At 40.4% G+C, this 17,365-nt stretch overlaps 2 protein-coding genes across 2 annotated transcripts; both read right to left on the bottom strand.

Annotated features, from left to right (window-relative positions):
- Positions 1 to 10,047, bottom strand: LOC123962268 (fatty acyl-CoA reductase 1-like; the record flags this gene model as incomplete). Its single annotated transcript, XM_046038292.1, is given in 4 exon segments — positions 1 to 176; positions 2,109 to 2,225; positions 2,646 to 2,761; positions 9,924 to 10,047. Coding segments are annotated over 3 exon segments (365 nt in total), but the record flags the coding sequence as incomplete, so codon positions are not given.
- Positions 10,048 to 11,977: 1,930 nt separating this feature from the next.
- On the bottom strand, positions 11,978 to 17,068 carry dkk3b (dickkopf WNT signaling pathway inhibitor 3b). The gene is made up of 5 exons (XM_046038118.1): positions 17,014 to 17,068; positions 16,179 to 16,271; positions 14,935 to 15,079; positions 12,412 to 12,562; positions 11,978 to 12,212 (listed from the first exon to the last, which is right to left on the bottom strand). The coding sequence occupies exons 1-5, from the start codon at positions 17,044 to 17,046 to the stop codon at positions 12,188 to 12,190; spliced, it is 447 nt and encodes a 148-aa protein (XP_045894074.1). The 5' UTR covers positions 17,047 to 17,068; the 3' UTR covers positions 11,978 to 12,187.
- Between the last annotated feature and the right edge of the window lie 297 nt (positions 17,069 to 17,365).

Raw genomic sequence — 17,365 nt, 5'->3', positions numbered from 1 at the left:
TTGAGTGGCTCATTAAATCGGATGGTAGCGGCACAGTGGAAAACGATGTTAATGTTTTCAACCAAGATGCTCTGATCCCCTTTACTCAGATCCAGCTCTGGCTGTGTGAGGTCACTGTTCACGGCTACGATCTTCTCGGCAAAGCCTGGCTGCTCGTCTTGCAATCTTTCAAACAACTGAGTGGGGAAATCAAGTCAGTATGCCTTGCATTGGACTCTTAGTGTACAGTTTAAAATTTCAGAAGACATGCTTCCATTCCCTTGCTTACTGTTGGTAGCATGAGTCACTTTCTATTCCTCCTTCCTACCTCAGTTTCTAGGTAAGAGGCACAACCTAATCTTTAAAATAAGCCTGTTGCACCGCAATCATGGTAGGTTTCAGAAGTCAACACTAACTTTTTTTAAACCTGTGCTATAACTTTACTAAGCCAACTAATAACCAAAGCAAAATGGAAATAGTCACTACAGGTGCTGGTCATATAATTAGATCATCAACGAGTTTTTCAGTAATTCCATTCAAAAAGTGAAACTTGGATATTATATTCATTCATTTCATCCCACACAGACTGATATATTTCAAGTGTTCATTCCTTTTAATTGTGACTATAACTGACAACTAATGAAAACCCCAAAATCACTATCTCAGAAAATTAGAATATTGTGAAAAGGTTCAATATTGAAGACACCTGGTGCCACACTAATCAGCTAATTAACTCAAAACACCTGCAAAGGCCTTTAAATGGTCTCTCAGTCTAGTTCTGTAGGCTACACAATCATGGGGAAGACTGCTGACTTGACAGCTGTCCAAAAGACGACCATTGACACGTTGCACAAGGAGGGCAAGACACAAAAGGTCATTGCTAAAGAGGCTGGCTGTTCACAGAGCTCTGTGTCCAAGCACATTAATAGAGAGGCGAAGGGAAGGAAAAGATGTGGTAGAAAAAAAGTGCACAAGCAAAAGGGATAACTACACCCTGGAGAGGATTGTGAAACAAAACCCATTCAAAAATGTGGGGGCGATTCACAAAGAGTGGACTGCAGCTGGAGTCAGTGCTTCAAGAACCACCACGCACAGACGTATGCAAGACATGGGTTTCAGCTGTCGCATTCCTTGTGTCAAGCCACTCTTGAACAAGACACAGCGTCAGAAGCGTCTCGCCTGGGCTAAAGACAAAGGACTGGACTGCTGCTGAGTGGTCCACAGTTATGTTCTCTGATGAAAGTAAATTTTGCATTTCCTTTGGAAATCAAGGTCCCAGAGTCTGGAGGAAGAGAGGAGAGGCACAGAATCCACGTTGCTTGAAGTCCAGTGTAAAGTTTCCACAGTCAGTGATGGTTTGGGCTGCCATGTCATCTGCTGGTGTTGGTCCACGGTCAACGCAGCCGTCTACCAGGAAGTTTTAGAGCACTTCATGCTTCCTGCTGCTGACCAACTTTATGGAGATGCAGATTTAATTTTCCAACAGGACTTGGCACCTGGATTTTCATTAGTTGTCAGTTTTAATCATCACAATTAAATGAAATAAACATTTGAAATATATCAGTCTGTGTGGAATGAATGTATACATTATAAAAGTTTCACTTTTTGAATGGAATTACAGAAATAAATCAATTTTGATGATATTTTAATTATGACCAGCACCTGTATATTGACATGATTCTAGTGAATTTCCAGTGAGTTGAAACAGGCCTCTGTAAAATCATGTAAAAGTAGAGAAGACAGCATGAGAGAAAAGGTTTCATAACATTATGCAAGTTTGACATGTGGAATACATATTAGACATGTGAGAAATTCTTATGAGTAAATTCTTTAGTTATAGACAAAACATGTTGTGAGGTCACAGTCACCTTTGACCAAATTTTATCCATTCATCTTGAAGATGTTAATGCCATATTTGAGTTTTCTGGGTCGCCGCCAACAACAAATGACACATCTGCTCGGGGAGGTGTACGTTTTAAGTGGCATCTTTGAGCTATGGTACAAATTACAGCATAGCTCCTGCACTATGCTCAAAATAACCCAGTTCACGTAACTGGTGCAACAGGCCTCTGCCTCACCCCCTTCCTCTAGACACTGATCAGATCGCCCCCCGGTAGCCCACTTCTTACCTTGCAGTTGATCATGTCAGCGATGCGGGCCTGAGGGCTCTGACCGGCTTTTGACCGGACCATCACATAGACAGATTTGACTCCTGGGCAGGACCTCAGGAGCTTCTCCAGCAGCACCTTTAATAACAAACAAGTAAGAGATACAAAATCATATTTTCCTCTTCAGACTGTTTAGTTGACACTAGGCACTGCACACCACTTTTAGTTGTAACCTCCTGCTTTTGTCACAAGTGGAGAGAAAAAAAGAAGAGCCTTAAGGTCATCATGCATCTGCTGTTAAACTGAGAAATGTTCTTATGCAGGCCTTAAGTTCACAGCGTAATACCCACAATTCAGCATACAATTAAAGTGTCAAGCTGTGGTAGATTAAAATCTTGTGTAGACACTTCCTGTGTGCAACATCACTGTCATATCGGAGTGAAAAGAATCCTCTCCAAGGGTTTACAAACAGGTTCCCTCTTCACTCCCCCCTGTAGCTTACAATGTTGGGTTCAGTCATGCCCTACTGGCTACTTGCCTATTTAACTTCAATTGTACCTTGCCCATGAATCCTGTTGCTCCAGTGATCAGCACAGTCTTCCCCACATAGTATTCTGGGATGTTCACCATGATGTCTGCAGTCCTGTTCACTGAGCCCCTCAGCACCACTCCACCTGCACAGAAATACATTTTTTTTTTTTTAAAAACACAAAAGTAAAATACAGGGAGGATTACAAATCGAGACCAACTTCGTGCCTGAACTTGCGCCAAGAGGCGTTTCCCCATGTGGAGACTCAAGATGTTGGACCTAAAATGAACTTGAGCTAAATTGTAATGTGCTTTCAGACCAAATTCAAATTTAATCCTCATGACGCTTTCCTCGCGTGAGTACATTTGCTGCAAGTGTACAGACACACACTGCGAGAAGGCGATTAGAACCCGCGAAAATTCACTGGAGTTGGAAATTTTCAACTCACGCAAAGCCCTTCGTGTTGCAGGCACTGCCCCCTTCGCGTCGCCTGACAGGAAATCGCAGCTCTACGCGTCTTTGCATCGAACCGCCCCGAACGCTCGCTTCACTTTTGGTCTGAAAGCACAGTAAGAGTCAAGCGTTTGGCTTGGTAACGAGTCCAGTGTTCAAGGAATTTTTCAAGGTTGTCAGACTGGTACGTTACCAGTCAGCCAAGTTTTGCAATGTAACCTTCCATGATCAAAATGTTTCTGCCTAAGCTTGCGCAGTTTGTTTTTAAAGAACTTATGGGGTGGGGTCCACTTAGAGAAAAGTAATGTCACATAGGCTACTTCCAGGCACCAGTCAGGACTTACAAATATCGGAATCTAAATCTGGCAACAATTGTGCAGTTTGTTTACATTGCCAGGCTACTGTATCAAATCAGAGCAACATGACACCCACACAGTCCTGATAAAGCAGATTAGTTGAGTTTCTTAAACATCCGTCAGATATTATTGATTGTTTAGTTTTTCCACTTTCACTACTTTGAGAAGCTGAAAGCAATGAATATTTGGTCTTTTTGCTAAAAGAAAGAAATTGATTAATATTGTTGCAGATTCATTTTGTTGATTCACTCATCATTTCACATGCTTCTAAAGGTCTCCCTTTTAAACCGAAAACGCAGTAGTGTGGATGGGGCCTCTGTCTGTGGCAAACATTACAGCAAAAGTACATCATATTGTGATGCATCGACTCCATGCACTGCTGTGTTTGGCCTTATCAGTCAGATTGCATTTGTTTAAGTATGATTGACACTGCATAGATGATAACCGGCCATTCAGGAGATAACTTATCTAATCATTAACAGCTATTTACACAACTACTTAGTACTGCTGAATTTTTCTGTGTATGAGTTGAAACATGTTACCACCCTCCTGCCTCCTGGAATTATTAATGTCAACAAAATCATTGTGGCATGCAAGAACAAACCGCAATCATTTGAAGTGATCCAACACAGCCACTAAATAAAATGTTAATTATCTATTCATTCTCCTGTTATCTCCTGAATGACAACATGCAAAACAATGACTCATTTCTCTGCACGACAGACTGCTCGTGAGATAGTTGGTCACAACAGCTGACAGGATTTCCAAAGACCTCTTTGCAATCCAAATACTTTAGTCAAACGGAAGAGTTCACAGTTACAACCATCGGGGATTATCTGTTACACTACACACAAAAATTTTTTTATATATATATATATATATATATATATATATATATATATATACACATCACATACACACACACACCATGTCAGATGTTTATTTGGACAATAATCCAATATAAACTACCTCAGACTTTACAGCGCTATCCAATGTTAAATGGGGATTCTGTCATAGCCTACTGTTTGAACAGCATAACTGCTCATTTTGTTACAGTAAAACCTGTTACTCAGCTTTGCATACAGTCAGACCAGCGTGCAGCATTAACTGGGCATATCAAAAACTGCAGGTTGGTCAGGGGTTAAATTTACATGAACCTTAATTCTTATTTTGAGAACAAGTAGCTTGAGAAGGGGAAGACAAGTCTCCGTTCCCATTTCTGACCAGCTTGTGTCAAGCGTTTGGCTGACAGTTGAAAGCGAGCCATGCTTCATTACCACCAGCCTGAACGAAAAAAGTAAATACTGTGAATTCTGCCATCACAGCGCTTTTGTTCCTACACAGCAGTATATCCAAAATAGCAAACAGTGAAGAAAACTGTTGAGTGAAAAAGTATAATACTATTTTGTGCTACTTTCTTAATGTTGAGTATTTTCCTATTGTCCTGGTTCAACAATGCAAAGCACTTGTAGCTTTGTTTACCACCTACGTTTACCACTATGCTCTGGACACCAGCTCAGGCCTGGCTGATGCTGCAGATGTACAGTTTGCTGCATCACAGCCTGTGCCAAGTGGCCTGCTCCAGCTGTATGCTGTCAGACCCCGCTGTGACTACAGCAAACCTGTAGGCAGCTTGTGAATGTGAACAGTACTCTAAGAAAAAGGAAAATAAAGGCACAAGAAAAATCTACCCTAGTCTCAACATTTCTTAAAAGTCAAGGTTTGGATGAGAGTCCATGTTAAAATGCATTTCAACAAAAATGATCCTGACAAGAGAAAATGCAAGTCAACGCTAGGCAATAACACGGTTTGGACTTCTGCTTAGTTCAGATAGTCATTGTCCTACAAGTGGAAATTATTCTTCACTAAAGATCCAATTTGATGCCTGGACTCTTAGCTGTTACATCATTTTTAATATTGTAGAGAATAATGCCTTCTATGTGCATTTATTTGGCCATTTATCTACGTATACAGTCAGCACTCATGCTGTGCTGAAAAGTAGAACTAAGGTGAGAAAAATAAATGCTAACAACTTAGTGGAACAATCTGTTCTTCAACCAATGGAGACACAGGGCCTTTATCAGGGTGTTTTACATAATGGCTATTAAAATTTGGAATAATATATAATTGTGAAGACTGAAGGGATTGAAAAAAAAAAAAAAAAAAGAATAAAAAAAAAAAAAGGGGGATGTGTTTGACCAGTACCAGCTCAGACAAAGAACTTTGGGTGGTATGAACTGTGGTCCGTGAAGGCACACTTTAGACAAAGTACTTCAACAAAATCCAGTTAAAGTTCCTAGGTATCTGAAGTGGTTCTAGTGTTCTTGTTTAATGTCACAAGTTGAATGTGGTTAGGCCACAGTATGTGCAAGTATTCAATCATGGGACGTTCAAATAGGGCTGGACAATAAAACAATTATTGCAATATAATTTCTCAACAATATATCAAATGTTCAATAAATGTTTGATTTGATTCACTTAAATCATAGGGTTAGAATGTGAACATGAATTAGGACTTTATTTAATAAAATGTTTTGTTTGTTGAGGAAAAGAGGACTGAAAAAAGCTTAAAACCACAATTAACCGTCACTCAGGAGAAAAATCTGCCTTTGAACTTGATACTTATCGATATCGAAAGACATGAAACTTTTTATTGTGATAATATTTTGGGCCATATCGTCCAGCCCTACATTCAAGCCATCCAGAGAAAGTGTGAGGTCAGGGTGTCTGCTGTCCTGCACAACACCAGGTGCTGCTCAATTATGGTGTCTTGCACAGATTATGCCAATAATATCAAGACAGAATGAGACTAATCAGGTGTCTGTCAACTTCCATGTGTTAAGCATTGGTGCATGTGTGCTTCATTTCACAAAGATAAAGAGCAATGAGCAAACACCAGATAAAAATTTGTCTTCTGTCCAGGATGTGTATGCAATTTGATCTACATGCGACTACAACCATATTTTATTTCTTGCATATCTGTGTGTCTGAGAGGTACACTTAAAATGACAGAAACTAGCCCAGAGTGACCAGGCAGCAGATCCATTCATTGGCAGGACTAAGCTGAGGCTCATGTTTCCTCCCTCCGCCTTGTCTACAAAAATCAAGTGTGTCCATATTTGAGAACAGCAAGATGTTACAAAAGGAAAGAGGGAAACTTTTGGATCTTGTCCTAAAAATTAAAATACAAGAAAAGGTCATAAAAGCCCAAGCCGGTGTCCTGTTTAAGTCACTTCATTTGTGTACACATCAGAGCGAACGATGCAGAACTGGGACAAAATAACAGGTCAAAGCAGCTTTCCCTCTGCAGTATTCCCTTACTGGAGAACCTGGCTCTGTCCACTACAGATGTCCTTTAAAGCTGATCAGCCAAGACTGAAACTCTAAAACCTTGTCTGTATGCTAAAAACCTCACAAACCTGCTGTGGCCTTTGATCAAGTGTCTGTCAAAGAGCTACTGTAGTTTACAGTCAGACAGCAAGTTGATCCCTGCTGCCACATGTCCACTCTAAATTATTGATTATGCATTAGACTGCTTAAATTGAGCCCCTGTGGCTGAAGTTTAGGTGTTAAACATGAAACTAAGGTTTGACAATAAACTGTTTCAGGAGGAAACACCCTTCTTGATTAATTGTGAAAACCCATTGCCAAGTAAAGAAAAAAACGTTTACTGTGCATTCAGACCAAACGCAAATTTACTCCATGCAACGCTTTCCTCGCGGGGGTTTTATTGCCGACATCCCTGGAGTGTTCACACACACGATAACAAGAACAAACACAAGTCGCCATTACTACAGCTGTATGAACGCAAAGTAAACATTGTGCTTTGATTAAAGAGCAATAAACGGATCAAACTGATGCCAAAATAACTACAACATGATGCATATTTGTCAGGTCTGTCAGCAAGCCAACAACTTCTAAAATGTTTGTTTTCTGAATGGAGTTCGGACCGATCAGGGCTATGCTGTATTAAATTGGTCACAGTAAAGTACAACGATCGCTAGAATAAAGTTACATACAGACGTTTTCTGAACTCACCAGGTAGTTCAACCTCCTCGCTTTCTTTTCTCCCAGCAATGTCCAGTTTTGTCAGTTTTTTTTATATAAATATGAAGTAGTGCCAAGCGACGCTAACAACAATGGAACCGGATGTGCACGGAATCTAGCTGCTGAGAAGCTCGAGTGAAGATAAATCAACGTTGTAATCCCAAAAACTAAAGTAAAAAGCTAATTTAATAAAAATCAGTTTACTCCGAGCTCCTCCCTTGAGGAAACGGCGTAGTTGTCAGAGCATAATCCAGTCTGACCACAGGTGTTTGTCCGAAAGCTAGAGCGCTGCTCCTCTCGCGCAAGTTTAGCAGCTCTTCCCGGCCCTCTCCACACAACGCTCTGAAGCAGTCGGTGACGTAGGGACAATCTCAGCGTTGATAGGCTATCGCGACTCAGGGTCACGCGAATTCCTTCGCGTTGCCGGCCCCGCCCCCTTCGTGCCGCCCGACAGGAAATGTGCTCACTTAGCTTTTAGTCTGAACGCACCATTAGTAAAGTTTTTCAAAAAGTTTCCAGCCTTTGTTGCGAAGACATTCACTTAAATCTCAAAGTCACGCAAAACACACAAGTGCTGGCTCTCATCTCTTCTACTTAAGTCATCCCTACACCTACAGGAAAAATTCATCCAGCAGATTAAATACATTGATGCAAGGCCAAAAGTGTGCCTGCCTGTCACTAAATAGCCAGACCTCTGAGGACAGACTGTTTTTCCTCTAATGTACTCAGAAGAGATCTGGATGAGTTTGTGAAGCATTTACACGCCAATGTTCTAACAACTGATAATGAAAAGCAATCTATATCCAATAGTATCGAGTCCACCACACATCAGAAATGTTAGATTACACACATTTACATTTTACTAGTAGAAGCATTTCTCCATGCAGCTTCCAGCTAAATGCAGCTGATCAGGTGCTTCTCAATAGCACAACCGTTTCAACACTTGTGTGTCTTCATTCAAAACAGACATATGCATGAGGCAAACAACCTATATAGTCAAACTAAACCAACAGAGTTTAAATATCTGGATAATGAATCTGAGGGTGGGAGTTGCCATAGTCTGTGTCAAAGTGCCACCCTAGCAGAAACTTTTTAAAGATATGTATAAACATCCTTTGAATAAAAATTTGAGGAAACATGACAAATTCAGTTCTTCATTTGGGTAATAAGTGTGTTCAGAGAGTGAGGCCAATTTACCAAGCAGTAACTTGATGTCGCCACCTTAAGGATTTTTTCCCCCTATTGCCCAGAACTCTGATGATGCAGAACTGTGGTTAGTCTGTTCATAAGTGTTGTTGAAAAATGGCATATTGCTGTGTTTTCAGTACATATTGCATTCTTATGTTCAAATATGCAAATCTTTAAAATTCTTTGTCTGACAAAACCAGACCACAGCAACATTTAGCATATAGACAACATTTGTGTTGCTACAGTTAAGGAACCCCCCTCTACCCAATTGTGGCAAGTATTCAGTCTTACTGTCACAATTTGTTGACTTCGTGGATTAATAACCAAGAGTATGAAACCCTGTTCAATCACAGTTATCCAATGACAACTGTACATCTGGGTCAGACTGACTATATAGGGTGTTTGCCTCATGCCTGAGTCCATTTTGACTGTGATAAAGACACAGTGTCAACATTGGTCTCTTTGCACTATTCGATGTTGTGAATTAATCGGTGTGCTTCAGTAACTTACCCTTTGTCTTCTTGACATCCACACTTTACTGTCAGTTATCTTATACCTGAGGAGGAACTGCCTGCACACCACGCAGGTTAACCGTAATAATCCGATGCATTTGGGCAAAGCAGATGCGTGTTAAAAGAAGCATATCAGAGCGGGCAAACCAGACTTTAACCTAACAGGCAAACACGAAGGCAGCAGATCCCGTGATTCTCATTACACATATTATTATCAGTAACCACTCGCCGCCCATTTGCACAGTGGGCGACGCTTCAAACTACACCGACTGTTTGGCTTGGCAGCCTTTAATGTGACTACCGCAAAGCCTGGGAGTATATTAAAAGTGAGGCCGCTCAGCTAAACCCTCGCCTTAAATTAAAAGTGCCTCCTATGCTGCTAGAGCAGCCAGTCTTCCTCGTGTGCTCAAACTACCAGTGGGGGCGGGAAAGAAAAAGAACCATTGAGAATTAAGATTTTTCGAACACAAGAGCTCCATGGTGGTGAAGGGGGTGCAGTGGGGAAGAAGGGAGGGGGGGGGGGGGGGTATTGCGAGTATACAGTTAACGCCTTGTATAACTTGACTTGTATCTGCGTATCTTCGACACTAGCGTACAGTTGTTATAAGCCACCCCTCCCTCCTCTTGGCGCATCTCTTCCAACACGCAGTCACACCACCAGTTAGCGCTTTGAAAGCCGGCAATGAGCTCCACGGTTCAGTACGCACAGAGCTGGTACGGCCCGTGGACGTAATGCGAAGGGTGTACTTACCCGAAATGTCGACGTATGGTCGTCTCTTGAACTTGGGAGTCTGTTGCGTGGCGGAGCAGCTGCATCTACTGCTACAACCGACAGAGTGGAGACTCAGCAGGAAGCCAGCAGCGTGATAAATGAACCGCCGTGACGTCAGCGGGTCCGGCACAGATAGGCTGAAGAGGGAGGGCTCACTCCTCCGGACTTCAGGTCGACTTAATAAAAACTGCGTCAGGGGACCACTGGCACTCACTGGGATTTAAAAAGTCTCGGTGGGTATGAAGCTCTCCACATTTAGTCAGGTGACCAACAATGTGCAGTGAATATGTCAAAGTTAGGGTTAGTTATGAGTCAAAAACATAACATAACATGTTACCTGTATAAATGAAATTTAGGGGTTTTGCTTTGCTACTACAGCCTTAGCCTACTTGGTCTGGTATGACCATAGCTTCATCATATTAGCAAACTTTAGATAACTTAGATATTGCTAACTTACATTATTCAGCCACTTTGCTCTATGCCTCTTATCTCTACTTGTGCTACAGTTACACTAAAACATGTATCATTTACCATCCTTTAATTATCACTGTGTTCAGTATTACTCTCAGAAATTAGAGTGATACTTTTGGCAGACATAATCCTCTGCACATGACCTGTCACATCTCCACTTCATTTGTGGTATCAGTGTCTTCATCAGGGGTAGTTATAGCCACATTACATTAACCTGTTAGGGGGCGCCTGTGTAAATATTTGCTGATGAGCCCACCTTGACCTCCTCAGCCGTCTGTGAAATGTTTTATACAGAGGCCCAGAAACAAAACCAGCACTCCTTTGCTGAAATAAACTGGCCCAAAAATGACACCTTAAAATTTTATTTTGACACAGGGCTTAGCTAAAAGACAATAATGCCAAAACTGCCTTAGATGATTTGTGCAAAGAAATCCTTTACAAGTGTGCAAATTACTAAAACCAAGTGACTTGTACTGAACTTGTGACATGTGAGGCCCCAGTGCATTTGCCTGCAGTTGTAAATGACTGTACAGTATATGCAGGAGAAAACCAGCACATCCAGAGGAAAGCCACCTAAGCACAATGCATTTCCACACAATAAAGATCTAAAAATCAGGACCTTTTAAACATTGAGCCAGCATACTGAGATGCACAAAACCTGTTGGATAAAATGTACAAATTTACATTTGGATTTGGATACATTTTGGATGAAAACTATAGTTCCTGATCGCAATGAAAACCTTAAAAGAACTTTTATTAATTTACAGCTCTGGCTGGTGTCTTCACTATAGAAAAGGAGAATGAGGTTCATGGGTACAGTGGTAAACAGAAACAGCATGATTTGTTGGGAACAAAGGTTAAACAGGTTTAACAATTTAATAACTAACCTAAATCTGCACTAATGAAGTAATTCAAGAGAATTAATTTGTTTGCAGTAGGAAACATACTTCTTAAACTTTCTGCTTCTCCCACTTCCCAAGTTCTTTGCACTGGTGTCCATATGCTGGAGGAGGGTATGAGCAATTTTAGCAGAAGTACAGGATCTTTGTTTTTTTTACACAGTAAATGTTGTTTAGACATTTTGCTTTATAAGCAAAGGGGTTCCAATGCAAATACAAACCTGTCTATTTAAAATATATGTGAAGAAACAAGATTAATAAAAACAAAAATGTAAAACTTGAAAGATAAAAGAAGATTAATTTTGCGTTACAGTGTTGACAGAAGCCTTTAGATATCAAGTCTCTGTGTGGAAGAACATGAATCCAAAATCTAACTTCATATGCAAGTCAGCAGTTTTCTACAGTTGTACTATTTGTGTGTGTGACAGAGAGAGAGAGAGTCTGCACTTCAATCATGTGGCTATGAGCCTCATCCTGAATATTTCCTGGTGTTATTTCTGGGTAACACTTCCTGACACAGAAAATAGATAAAAGTCTAGTGACCTCTAGTGGTCCATGCAATATTATGCTGCTGTTTTCATCCACTGAGCAAGACAATAAATTAAGCCCATCTGTGATTCTGAAAATACCACAATAGTACTTTACTTTGTTCTTAGTCAAAACTCAATGCAAGTCTTTTATTTCCGTCATGATATGCAATACACATTGGTTGTAAGGCATAAATAATACAGTGCAAGTCCTGTCCTGAAGCAACATCCTTTTCTTTTATATAAACAGTTGATCAGCAGGGCCATTCTTTGGTGAAGGTTATGTTAAGTATAGCTCCTGGACAGAGTTTTGTATAACTTTCTCGTGCTCTCTCCATCTCCAGTGCTACTCTCCACAGACAGATCCACGTCTGTGAGAGAGAAAAAAAAGGAATCTAGAAAAACAAAACATTTGCAGTAATGTTTTTGAATACTTCTATTTCCCCATATATATATATATATATACACACACACACATTATGCTGTCTGATGTATGTTACAGAATTACAACAGTAAGATTTTATTTCAATTTGAAAAACAATTGTAAATGTACACTATGTCCGCTCTCACCCGTGAGGTTGGCAATGGAGGTCGTCAGCACAGGGGCAGTGGTCACGGGGACCCTCCTGGTCCCAGGCCAGCATGTCCATCAGCAGGTTGGGGTGGCTCAGACAGGACTCCCCTTTCTCCGGTTTGGGGTTACAGACTGGAAACAACAGCTCTGGAGAAAGCAGCAGAGAGAAAAATAATTTTAGTCCAAAACTGTCTTTACTTTGCCTGTTCAGCCACAGTGGACACTGTATCACTGCTGATCACCATCACTGCCCAGTTCTTGTTGTGACACACAAGCCAAATATATGAAAGCCCATTTCAGATCCTCAGGCCCAGGTTCACAGACATAAAGACTAGTCTCAGACAAAGAGCATTTTTCCATGGATGTCTCCATGTCGTTTTGTTTTAATCTTTTTGGAACAACTGTTTAGAAATGGCTTAAAGGTGAAAAAGTAGCAAATTTGGAATGTATTTATATGAACCACCACAGATTATTAGTATTATATGCGATTTGGTTTGACTGTCAACATGAGAGTGTACAAATGTTTCTTCCACTCGTAGTGCTTCCATGGTAATCATTCAGTTGTAATTGGGTATAGCAGCTAGTAATGTTTTCATTACCGTTTCCATTTGAGACTGGATGGCTTTTATACAGTATATTTGGCCATGTGCTGTATATTTATGAGGCTATACACTATGTTTGACTGTAGTTTCATCAAAGCTGGACAGATAAGAAAAAAAAACTATAAGCGCAACTTAACACCTTGCAAAGATTTGATTTTTGCTGACCACAATTGATGTAACATCTCGCCCTGCTGCAGTGAGGTTCAGGTATACTCTAGGACACTCTGACATTTTGGTTTTATGGACCGAGGTGTCCGTTACTATGAATCTAATCCATAGCCCACCCTGTTAAAAGTTTTCATGTGGACATTTTTTTCAGTAGAAATCAGATCCAGTGTAAACTGTTGATTATGAGGTTTTAACCCCTTGATGCCTGAATTTATTTACAATAAAAAAAATAGTGTTTTCATTTGCTTTCAGGTTGATGTTAAATTAAGTGGAAATTGTTAATTTGACTAAAGAACATTAAAAAGATATAAATTCAGATATGATGTAGGTATGATGCAAATTAGTGACAAGAGGCATAAATGAGAAACCAGTGATTGCAAAAGGTTCCAAGGTACGTATCGAATATGCATAAACAGGCATTTGGGGAATACAAACGCTATCTCAGCTGCAGTCTGAAAGGAAGAGGTATGATGCGAATTTGTGACAATCGGCGTTAAGGGATTAATCTGAGTAACCAGAACACTGGCTTTGAAAAGACATATGACTGTTATATATTTTTTAAAATATATTTAATTTAAGAGGCACAAACATTTCATTCACCTCCACTGCATTGGGGCAGACATAGACACCTACAAAACTGGGCAAATAAAAGTTCCATAGTGGCTGGTTATGTCTAGAGGTCAGTGAGAAAAATATGTATTCAGTAATTTAAATGTGTTAGTTAGTAGACCCAGATTCTCTTCAATATAAGAGTAGTAATTATAGAGAGCAGATCGTTGATTTCAGGAAGAAGGAGATAAAGACACACAATCCTGTCTACATCAGTGGAGCTGAGGCGGAGCAGGTGAACAGTTTCAGGTTCCTGGGAATCAGCATCACAGAGAACCTGACATGGTCGTCTCACATCTCCACGCTGGTGAAGAAAGCTCAAAATCTATCAGCTGTATTTCTTAAGGAATCTTAAGAAGGCAAAATTTCTGTGCCATGTTCTTGTCAACTTTTATGAAGGGGCAATAGAAAGCCTCCTGAAGATCATTGGTACCGATCTCCCGAGCATCAGTGATATTGGTGAGGTGAGGTGCCTGTGCAGAGCCCAAAGGATACAAAAAGACAGTACCCACCCAGCCACAGCCTGTTCACCCTGCTGCCTTCTGAGAAAAGATACAGAAGTATCTACTGTCGTACTACCAGACTACAGAGCAGCATTTCCCCCCAAGCTATCAGACTCTTAAGCTCAAATTCATCCTCAGCACTTTACCATTTTTATAATTTCTTCTCTATTAATGTATTGTGTCTGCTATGTAGCAGAAGGGAGATACAAAGTCAATTTCACTCTATAACCATTACATTGTTACATTGTGACAAAATAAATCTACCTACTGTATATTTTTTGCTTATCGTGAGTAGCATTAAGGGAACTACAACTTCATCTCGTTGTACAACCCTGTGTTGTAATATTCTAAATAAATCTACCTTGTAACAACAAATTGTAGGAGAACATTTTCAAGCAACGTAAAAACAATCAGCATATGAGAGGCAACAGATGATAAAACTGTGCTGCTATAAAATATAGTACACTATAATACTATAGTGGTGCAATAGATCAAAATGAGAGAAAGAACAGGGAAAAAACAGACATATCCTGCAGCATGTACATACCGTTACTCTGCATACAGAAACAGGTTAGGTAGGTCAGTTTTGTTTTGTGTTTCCGGGTTTTTCTCTGGTGGTGTCACTGTTAAAGCTCACCTCTTTGAAAGGCACAGCAGAGGTCCGACCTGCAGTCACTCTGACCCTGACAGATGGTTCCCTCTGTTCCTTTGGTAGCGTTGACCGTACACTGGCCCCAAACACACATCTGATCTGAGCAACACTCCTCATCCTTAGTGCAGGGCTAGGTGGGGACACACATTCAGATATGCAAACAAATATGTAAAGCACACATGGTTAGTTGCCACATTCTTTCATGGATCCTTTTTAGTAGTTCTGTAATAGGCACTATGTGCAGCTATTTAACAATGCAATATTTATGATATTTAATGCTGCTTCACTGTACAGGATTAACAATTCCACTAGCATTGTTATATTATTTTTTGCATTGTTTTGAGACACTTTCTCATGATAATGCATATTTCTATGACTTAATATTGATTAAATTGGTAGCCGCTACACTTAATTTTTCATTTTGCAGCAGTAATGGGTTGCTTTACAGAACAGAGATGAAAGAGGGTGATGATGTAATCTGATGTGTATATCTTGTATGTCTATATGGGGTGGTGATGTCGCAGTGGACGAATCCCACTGTGACCTTTTCACCATTGTGTCCCTGACCAAGACAATTAACCCCTTATTGCTCCAGAGGAGTGCAACCTCTGACATGTATAGCAAAACAGTCGCTTTGGACAAAAGCGCTTACAAAGAAATACCTGATTATAAACATTATTAGACTGCAAATCGGCCGCGTGTTAACATAGAGGCAGGACGAAGAGGAGGCATCCCGTACAGTAATGATTTATTACTGTGGAAACGCTGTCACACCCTTTTTAATAGACTTAATGAAGGACAAGGAGTACAGGCATTACATTTTTGACAGCTTTCGACCTATTAATCAAGAAAAATACCTGTGCTGACGATAGACATATTTAACATCAGTCCAAACAAACCGTACTAACCGAGCAAATGCACCGGGGTTCGTTTTGACTGGTTGAGGTGTGAAAGCACTCTTATTTTGTCTTGATACTTGGTAGGTGGTAAAGTACAGTCTGAGTTGATCAGCTGAAAACAGCTACTTGCTGTAGCTGGAAGCGAGTGATGACTAAACAACAAAGCTGAGTCATAAAACTAAAACAATTAGCTGAAAGACACCGAAACAGTCTGTAGAGTGTTGTAGACTGGTGGTTCGTCACTATGAGCAACACCTTTGACCTTGTCATTTGATCCATTGCTTTAACTAAACAAATAACCACAATAGACATCACTGACTCAATCCTCACCATATCTGTTACTATGCAGGGGAGGCATCTGGAGTTTTCTATCTCATACAGGCAGTATTTCAGGTCACCACAGTCCTCATTCACCATGCATTCCTGGGTTGAAAGATAACAAGTTACACACATAGTCAGTAATTAAAAAATGGATTGAACTAGAATGTAGAACAGGATTTGTGTTCATTTAATCAACATTTTCTTGTATCACAGTAACAGTTGTCCACTACACTCCAATTTAATGAATGTTTCTGCCAGCCATAGTCCATCTCCATGGAAACTACTTGATGGATGATATCAGTGACATCTGAATTATACAGAACGGCTACATCTCAAGAGTGTTCTCTTCTCCCTTTCTTGCTCCACACTTTATTTCTTTCCTTGGTTGTTGATAAAACATTTCTTGGTACATGGCAAAGAAGGACAAATGTGAGACTGGTTTTGGAATGCTAATCAGATATTTGATATTTAGCTTGACTCTTTTCCAGTGGTCAGAGGAAACAGCGTCAGCCAAAAACAGTGCCGGTCAGCTGTTAATTCACCATTTTTTTGGTCTTTATCTTGTGTGTGCTGCCCATGGGAAATCAGCAAAGAGAAAAGCAAAGTATCTGAAACAGCATGCATCACAGAGGCTGACTGGACTGTGTCAAAGGCAGAGACAGGATCAAGAGCCTGACAGCAGAATCTGTGTTATTAAGCACGATTACTCATAATGATAGACACAAAGCATATCTGCTAGCAAGTGCATCTAGTTCTCTGATGAATCTGTCTTAAAGATGTATGAATGCTCACTATGTAACTATGCGTCTCTGATGGTAAAATCTTCCTTTCTGCTCAGTCCCACCTCAAAGACAACTTCCTCCCCTTCTGAACACATGGTCTTTTCAGTGGAAATAACATGGAAAATATGTAAATATACACTGCTCAAAAAAATAAAGGGAACACTTAAACAACACAATGTAACTTCAAGTCAATCACACTCCTGTGAAATCAAACTGTCCACTTAGGAAGCAACACTGATTGACAATCAATTTCACATGCTGTTGTGCAAATGGAATAGACAACAGGTGGAAATTATAGGCAATTAGCAAGACACCCCCAATAAAGGAGTGGTTCTGCAGGTGGTGACCACAGACCACTTCTCAGTTCCTTTGCTTCCTGGCTGATGTTTTGGTCACTTTTGAATGCTGGCGGTG

The sequence above is a fragment of the Micropterus dolomieu genome, linkage group LG22, assembly GCF_021292245.1.
Source record: "Micropterus dolomieu isolate WLL.071019.BEF.003 ecotype Adirondacks linkage group LG22, ASM2129224v1, whole genome shotgun sequence".
Taxonomy (NCBI): Eukaryota; Metazoa; Chordata; class Actinopteri; order Centrarchiformes; family Centrarchidae; genus Micropterus; species Micropterus dolomieu.
The sequence above is the reverse complement of the archived record's forward strand: the minus strand, read 5'-3'. Positions and strand labels throughout refer to the sequence as shown.

Coding starts and splice junctions, on each gene's coding strand:
- dkk3b (XM_046038118.1), bottom strand. CDS start 17,046: ATGTGTTCAGAAGGGGAGGAAGTTGTCTTTGAG. Junction 15,080..16,178: donor CCTGCATAGTAACAGATATG/GTGAGGATTGAG, acceptor GTCCCCACCTAG/CCCTGCACTAAGGATGAGGA. Junction 12,213..12,411: donor CTCCATTGCCAACCTCACGG/GTGAGAGCGGAC, acceptor TCTCTCTCACAG/ACGTGGATCTGTCTGTGGAG.